Source organism: Anoplopoma fimbria, chromosome 15, assembly GCF_027596085.1.
Source record: "Anoplopoma fimbria isolate UVic2021 breed Golden Eagle Sablefish chromosome 15, Afim_UVic_2022, whole genome shotgun sequence".
Taxonomy (NCBI): domain Eukaryota; kingdom Metazoa; phylum Chordata; class Actinopteri; order Perciformes; family Anoplopomatidae; genus Anoplopoma; species Anoplopoma fimbria.
The window spans coordinates 192,984-201,452 of record NC_072463.1 but is presented as its reverse complement, the minus strand read 5'-3'; the positions used below and the strand labels follow the sequence as shown (position 1 = coordinate 201,452).

General features: G+C 44.4%; 1 protein-coding gene across 1 annotated transcript; it reads left to right on the top strand.

Moving 5' to 3' along the window:
* The first annotated feature begins 1,295 nt into the window (after positions 1-1,295).
* On the top strand, positions 1,296-4,145 carry clec14a (C-type lectin domain containing 14A). Its single transcript, XM_054614324.1, has 2 exons — positions 1,296-1,636; positions 2,121-4,145. Exon 2 carries the CDS (start codon positions 2,143-2,145, stop codon positions 3,559-3,561), a length of 1,419 nt encoding a protein of 472 aa, XP_054470299.1. The 5' UTR covers positions 1,296-1,636; positions 2,121-2,142; the 3' UTR covers positions 3,562-4,145.
* Positions 4,146-8,469: the final 4,324 nt, after the last annotated feature.

The window sequence follows — 8,469 nt, the reverse complement described above, 5'->3', positions numbered from 1 at the left end:
CTGTCCATCCTGGGAGAAGGATCCCTCCTCTGTCGTTCTCCCAGAGGTTTCTTCCTTTTTTCTCCCTGTTAAAGGGGTTTTTTAGGGGAGTTTTTCCTGTGCCGATGTGAGGGAAGGACAGAGGATGTTGCATGTGTACAGATTGTAAAGCCCTCTGAGGCAAATTTGTAATTTGTGATTCTGGGCTATACAAAATAAACTTTATGACATACTATACTATTTTTACGACATACTATACCATGACTTTTCATGACTTATTTTTAAAATGTTGGTGTTTTTACCACATACTCTTGACATACTAGACATACTCTGACATTTAAGATATATTACTTTTTATGACTTACTATAAAAAAACCTCCTGAACCATGAACACTAAAGCAGAAACACAGATATTTAAAGGAAGCTTTTTTATTCAGTGTTTTATTCAGCCAGTTTGTTTTGGAGAGGAGTGGGCCTCTGTGGTTCAACCTCCTGAACCATAAACACTAAAGGATCCATGACCAGAGAAGCTGACTTCATGACTCCAACTCCCATGATCCCACCATGTGAACAAACAATGTCTGTTGTCATTGTTTTGAAAGCATTTAAATGAAGTTATAGTGAGCTTTAAAAAATGCCCAATCAGGAGTAGACGGCTCCCAAATACCTCCAAAATAAAAGTCTCTGATGAGGATCGACACACACAAAGTTTCAGAGCACCTATGCAGCATTACCATGACAACAGGGGTCCATTAATCAGAGCTCCGCCCTCCACAACTTTTGACTTCCTGTCATTCTTTATACACTTCCTCAAGGAAGCAGGAAGCATCTGGGTCGCCGTGACAACGATCATCCTCCACTGTGTGATTTCCCCAACATTTCCACTGTTTGTTCGAATACAATGCTGCTGAGTGTGTGTGTGTATGGTTTTGTGTGTGTGTGTATGGTTTTGTGTGTGTGTGTGTGTGTGTGTGTGTGTGTGTATGGTTTTGTGTGTGTGTGTGTATGGTTTTTTGTGTGTGTGTGTGTGTGTGTGTATGGTTTTGTGTGTGTGTGTGTGTGTGTGGTTTTGTGTGTGTGTGTGTGTGTGTGTGTGTGTGTGTGTGTGTGTGTGTGTGTATGGTTTTTGTGTGTGTGTGTGTGTGTGTGTGTGTGTGGTGTGTGGGGGGGGGGGGGGTGTTTCACACAGACTAAAAATGTATCAAATAACATCTCTAAGACCTGAAGGACTCCCGGAACCCCTTCAAGGACCATTTTAAACCCTCAATGATCTCAAGTCCCCAGGGACCTTCAAGGGCCACCATAACTTTAAAACTTTACAATGTTATTTCTTGGCATTGTATTTGATCAACTCCTCCTCTTAGCAGAACAGATTCTCAACATGACTTTACATTCTTTCTGACACAACACACTTCCTGTCCTGGGGGGGGGCAGTCTGTTGGCAGAGATACTGTGGAGGAGAAACCAGGAAACACTAGAGCGAAGAGAAACGAGCTGAAGGAGGAGAAGAAGGTGTTCAGAAAACAAGAGGAGACAATATGTGGAAGAGTTGGGAGTAAAACCAAAGTAAGAACCGAACAGAAGGAGAACGGAGGAGAACAGAAGAACAGAGGAAAGCCGAAGGGGAACGGAGGAGATTAACTGGATGAATCAGACGGTAAGAAACGTTTTATTTATCCCATTTTGAACATGAACACAATTAAAGAGATTGGACAGGAAGCCTCCTCCTTCAGGAAGTCCCATAGGCTCCAGAGCTCATCTCCACTTTACAAACTGAAGTTCTTCAGACGAAAACCTCTCATGTCTGATGACATTACTGCGGACAGTTGATTCATTTTATGTACACTACCTTTGAAAGTTCAGAATACTCTGTTATGTTGATGATAGAGTAGCATTCACACAACAGAGGTATTATTTACATGTAACACAGTTCTCCAGTGTTTTATGATCTGGATGTTAAATATTGAGATTAAAGAGGTTTGAACTGTGATTTGTTCAGATTATGACTGAGTATTCACATCACCGAAGAATGTGTTATAAACTAGTTATTGCATGTTCATATATTGATCATACATGATAATGATCAAACTGTTCAGTTTCAACAGACACATCCTTTTGAGCAGTTGTTTCTGTTTTGACAGACTGACTTCATCATCAGAGAAGATGGAGTCTTGGTTCAGCTGGGTTCCCCTTGTGATCCTGTTCGGACTCACCTGGTCTGACCCGGCCTCATCACTTAACTACACCATCCGGCACACCAAGGTCAGCTTCGACCAGGCCGCCGCCGACTGTTCCCCCGGCGTCCTCACCACCCTCGCCACCGATCAGGAGGTCGCAGACGTCCTCAGGCTCATCCCAGCGTCGTCGTTGGCTCATCAGAAGGACTTCACCTTCTGGGTCGGGCTGAGGAAGGTCAAGGACGAGTGCGTGGTTCCAACGCTGCCACTGAGAGGATTCAAGTGGACTGAGGACGGCAGCGAGGACACGCAGGTGAGCCGCTGGACCGAGGAACCAAAAAACACCTGCACGACGGTCCGCTGTGCGGCACTAAAGGGGGAGTGGAACGGTTCGAAGGTGACCAGCTGGGGTCTGATCCCCGTCTCCTGTAGGAACAGTTACCAGTTCATATGTAAGCTGAGAGACACCGCTGGTAGACCAGCAGCACCTGAACCAACAAAACCAGCAGCACCTGAACCTCCAAAACCAGCTGCACCTGAACCAACAAAACCAGCAGCACCTGAACCACCAAAGCCAGCTGCACCTGAACCAACAAAACCAGCAGCACCTGAACCACCAAAGCCAGCTGCACCTGAACCAACAAAACCAGCAGCACCTGAACCAACAAAACCAGCTGCACCTGAATCACCAAAGCCAGCTGCAACTGAACCATCAAAACCAGCTGTACCTGAACCAACAAAACCAGCTGCACCAGAACCTAGACCTCCAACATCAAAACCAGAACCAGCTAATCGTGAACCTGGACTTCCTTCCCTAGGACCAAAACCAGACACTGACCTAAAGCCTGATCCTGGTTCAGATTTGTGTCAGCACCCCCTCATCCCCAGTGCTCGCTCCATAAGTTTTGCCAACAGCAGCAGGGTCCAGGTGGAGTGCTGGTCCACGGACCAGGTGGAGCTCCGCTGCTCGGGCCGTCCTGCTTTGTGGCGGCTGCTGGACGACTCCCCCGCCAACTTCACCACCGTGTGCCTGCCGTGTGAAACCGGTTTCCGAAAAGACGTCTCGGGAAATTGTGTGGACGTCGACGAGTGTGGCGGCGCCCCCTGCAGGCACTCCTGCCTGAACACGGAGGGCTCCTTCAGGTGTGTCTGCTCCGACGACAACGGGAAACACCACAACGAGGACTCGCTGGCATGCGCCGATGCAGCGACAAGCGGAATCCTGATCCCGGTGCTGGTGGCTGTGGCGGCGCTGGTGGTGCTGGTGGTGGTCGTCGCTGTGACGGTGAAATGTTGCCTGATGAGTCAATCGAAGAAACGTGCCATGAAGAAGGCGGAGAAAATGGCGATGAAGAGCAATGCTGGCAGGGATGCCTTTGAAACGGCCAATGAAAAAGCAGCGTGAGAGAAGAGAGCTGTGATTGGTCGTGTCTGGCAGTGACATCATCAGTGTGTCTCCAAAATGTTGCAAATATCCCAGGAAGATAGAAAAAGGTTTTCTCAACCATATATTCTGAAGTTAAAGTTTGTTTTCTGTTGCAGTGCATCTTGTTTCCGTGGTAACAAGAACTCACCTGGAGAAAGGTGGACTTCTTTGACCTCATTGGCCAATTTAATTTTCTGATTTAAGAAGATTTACTCTTGAAGATTAAAACATTGAAGCTGACTCAGCGACTCCTTTGATTCGGACAAAGAGAACATTCAGAACCCTCTGACTTAGTTTTTTTTAATAAATCCAAATAATTTGCTTTTAGTTGAAGAGAATATGAATCAGGACATTTATAAATGTAATAAAAAAATGTATTATTTCAAAGCAAAACTGATAAATAGCCAGTGTAAATGTATTTGTTATAGTTTTGGACACAGACTTGATGGTTGAAGTTTAATCTGATGTATTTCTGATTCTGTATATGAGTTCCAATCTGCCAGGAAATTATTTAAAATGTATTAAATAAGAAAAGTAGTTTTTCCTTTTGATCAATAAAGATTACTGCTATTTAATTTAATATATATATATATATATATATTATATATATATATATATATGTATATATATATTAATGTGTGTGTTAAATAAAAATGATTGACATTTAAACATTCTCGTCACATTATGCCACGTTATGAATTTAATTAATATTAAATATATAAGTTGTCATGAAAACTGTTTTATTAATCTGTCAAAGATCATAAATATATATATATATACTAAGCAAAACTCTGCTGCTCTTTGATTTGTTCTCACTCTAAAGAGAGAGAGGGAACAAACTATTCAACGAACCACCTTCTTTCATCCAGCAGGTGGCAGCATCACTTCATCAGTCACTGTAACCACAGCAGAAGAAACCAGACTGAGACCAGGTCCAACAGACCAGACTACTGGAACTAGGTCCAACAGACCAGGTCCAACAGACCAGACTACTGGGACTAGGTCCAACAGACCAGACTACTGGAACTAGGTCCAACAGACCAGGTCCAACTGACCAGACTATGACCAGGTCCAACAGACCAGGTCCAACTGACCAGACTATGACCAGGTCCAACAGACCAGGTCCAACAGTCCAGACTGAGACCAGGTCCAACAGACCAGGTCCAACAGACCAGACTATGACCAGGTCCAACAGACCAGGTCCAACAGTCCAGTCTGAGACCAGGACCAACAGACTAAACCTAGACCAGGTCCAACAGACCAGGTCCAACTGACCAGACTGAGACCAGGTCCAACAGTCCAGTCTGAGACCAGGACCAACAGACTAAACCTAGACCAGGTCCAACAGACCAGGTCCAACCGACCAGACTGAGACTAGGTCCAACAGACCAGACCGGGACCAGGTCCAACAGACCACACTGAGACCAGGTCCAACATACCAGACTGAGACCCTGGAGGTCTTAAACAGACCGAACTGGTGATCCTGAACAAGCGTGTAAACATTAAACTGAGAACAGAAGATCGGACCACATACCTTGTGATTAACGACCTGCTCTTCTTCCTCACATGATCCGACCCTGGTGCTCAGGTAAACTCCCCCACCTGTCGTCTGACAGCAGAGGAAGTGTGTGTGGTGTGTGTGTGTGTGTGTGTGTGTGTGTGTGTGTGTGTGTGTGTGGTGATGAAACACAGTTGAAGAGTTCAGAGGAGAAACAAAGCCATCAACATGACTTTAATAACAGGCTGCTGCAGCGCACACACACACACACACACACACACACACACACACACACACACACACACACACACACACACACACACACACACACACACACACACACACACACACACACACACACACACACACACACACACAATGTAGTTTTAACGTCTGTTTTTACATAATGATCCTGCAGTGACTCTTCTTAATAATCAATAAAAAACAACACGTTTAAATATGCATTAATATAGATAGTAGTATTTATACAATATAGTGAAGATATTACTATTTATATAGTACAATATATATAGTATTTATACAATATAGTGTAGATATTACTATTTATATAGTACAATATATATAGTATTTATACAATATAGTGAAGATATTACTATTTATATAGTACAATATATATATATATATATATATATATATATATATATATATGTATACAATATAGTGTAGATATTAATAATAATAATTAATAATAATAATAATAATAATAATTAAGCCTTTATTAGTCCCACAATGGGGAAATTACAATTCTCTGCATTTAACCATCCCGGAGGAGCAGTGGGCTGCTAAGAAGCGCCCGGGAGCAACTGGGGGTTAGATGTCTCGCTCTACCTAGTATTTATACAATATAGTGTAGATATTACTATCTATATAGTATAATATATATATATAGTATTTATACAATATAGTGTAGATATTACTATCTATATAGTATAATATATATATATAGTATTTATATAGTATTTATACAATATAGTGTAGATATTACTATCTATATAGTATAATATATATATATAGTATTTATACAATATAGTGTAGATATTACTATTCATGTAATATAATATACATATTAGTATTTATGCCGTATAGTGTAGATATATAGTGTTTTATGGGAGCGTTGCTGCAGTACTCTGACATTTTAATGGATGTGATGAAGTTGTTTATGTTTAACACCCTGTATAATGTAAACTGAGAATAATGAGGCTTTTATTTTGTAAAGATGAGACATCCTTCATGTCGGTCCACTTCAGTTTAGCTTCTGTAGTGTATGATGAGATGAAATTAATTAAAAAAATAAGATCCGATCAGTTAAGCACATGTCATATTTTGTTTCACAGGACTTCCTGTAAGACAAATAACGACTGCTTACCAACCAATAAGTCCATGTCATATATTCACCCCAAAGAAGGTGATGTATCCCACTCACTGGGCCCCTAAAGAAAGAGGACGCCAAAGAAAGAGGGCCCCTAAAGAAAGAGGACCCCAAAGAAAGAGGGCCCCTAAAGAAAGAGGGCCCCTAAAGAAAGAGGACCCCAAAGAAAGTGTCACGGATGTGGTGTGGACCCAAAAGCAGTCCGACCAGGAGGCAGATAAAGTTCTGGAGCTTTATTTAAAGCTGAGCACACAGCAGACAGACAGGCAGGGTCAGACTCACAGTGGGAAACAGGCAGGGGATCAGGCAGACGGAAACCAGAGGAAGCGGAGGCTAAACTCGGGGTCGGGGACAGAAGGCTCAGGTGGCTAACCGGGGCACAGGCAAGGCAGGGAAGTCCAGACAGGCAGGCAGGGTCGGCAACGGGAAGTCAGTCCACGGGAAATTGCTGGAAGGTCTGACATAAACGCAACCAACGATCTGGCAGCGAGTGTGTGAGGTTTAAATACTGCAGGGTGGAGGTGCAGCAGAGTGAGCAGGTGAGAGGGATGGTGCTGGTGAGGTGGGCGTGGCAGACAGGTGCACTGCATGAGGCTGATTAGGTGAGTGAGGGAGAGTGTGGTGAGAGGGAGGGGGCTGGGAGTGGCCGGAGTGAACAGAGTGAGGCAATTAGGGGAGTGAGACAGAGTGACAGGGCGTATGGAGCTACTGACAGTATGGAGGAAGAACTGTGACAGAAAGTTATGTACCTCACTCTCAGGGCCCCTAAAGAAAGAGGACCACAAACTCTAATAGCCCCTAAAGTAAGAGGACCCTTAAGGAAGTGACGTATCTCCCTCTTGGGGCCCCCTAAAGAAGAGGCCCCAGGTCCAGGTTGGGACTCTACCTGCCTGTCAGTGGTCCTGGTGACCTCACTTCCTGTCTGCTGGCGTCTGTAGGTCTGAGTGAGGAGGTCATGGACAGGTGACAGGTGAGTCAGTCTTTGCATGAGACAGGATAATTATTATTGAGGAGCTTTTAGTGTGACAGCTGCAAGATTTACAGTCCTGTGATTCACACCGAAACCCTGAACCTCCTCCTCTTCAGGGTCTGAGTCCTGAATCACAAACAGGAACCGCCAACATACACACTGTACGGTGATGTCATCACAGTACTGAAACCGGTACTCAAACCGGGTCAACGGATGTCATGGACCTCCATGGTTTCAGTGTCGTTGACCTAAAACAGTCAATCAGCTACTGTAACATGGATCATCTAAGATCTGGTCTATCCACACTCATCAGATGTCCCAAGGGGAGGACACCAGGTGAGACCAAATGTCCCTCTGTCCCAAGGGGAGGACACCAGGTGAGACCAAATGTCCCTCTGTCCCAAGGGGAGGACACCAGGTGAGACCCCAGGTCAGGGACTGGTCAAACTGGATCCAAGCAGTCACACTGGAGATATTACACCAGAGACCGGCCAAAGTGGACCCATGAAGACAGAGACTGGTCCATCTGGATACAGAACTCATACAGAAAATATAAACCAAAAATCTCCCCCTGACTCCAAAAGGTCAGGAGCTCTGCAGTGAAGGTCGTAGTCCAGGTCCAACTGGTTCACATTCAGGAGTGAGGTTTGGCTCTTATGCAAATCCAACAGATCCTTCAATCTGCAGCACAACTCTTAGTGGCGTCCTAACCGGACCCAGACTCAACTACAAGGCTCTAAGATAGAGTCCAAAAGCTCCATTCCACATCGAGGCTCTTTATTCAGGTTTAACAAGTCCTAACTTCTGCAGTGATGTTCATATCGCAGGTCCAGATGGTCCAGAGCTTTGAAACAAGGTGATCCAGATCTAACTGGCCACCACTTTGAAGTGAGGCCCAGCTAGTCTGTTCTGTACCAGGGCTCTTGTCCCAGGTCCAAAGAGTCAAGAACTCTGCAGTGGGGCTCTTAAACCAGGAAACATCACAACACACACACACACACACACACACACACACACACACACATACAT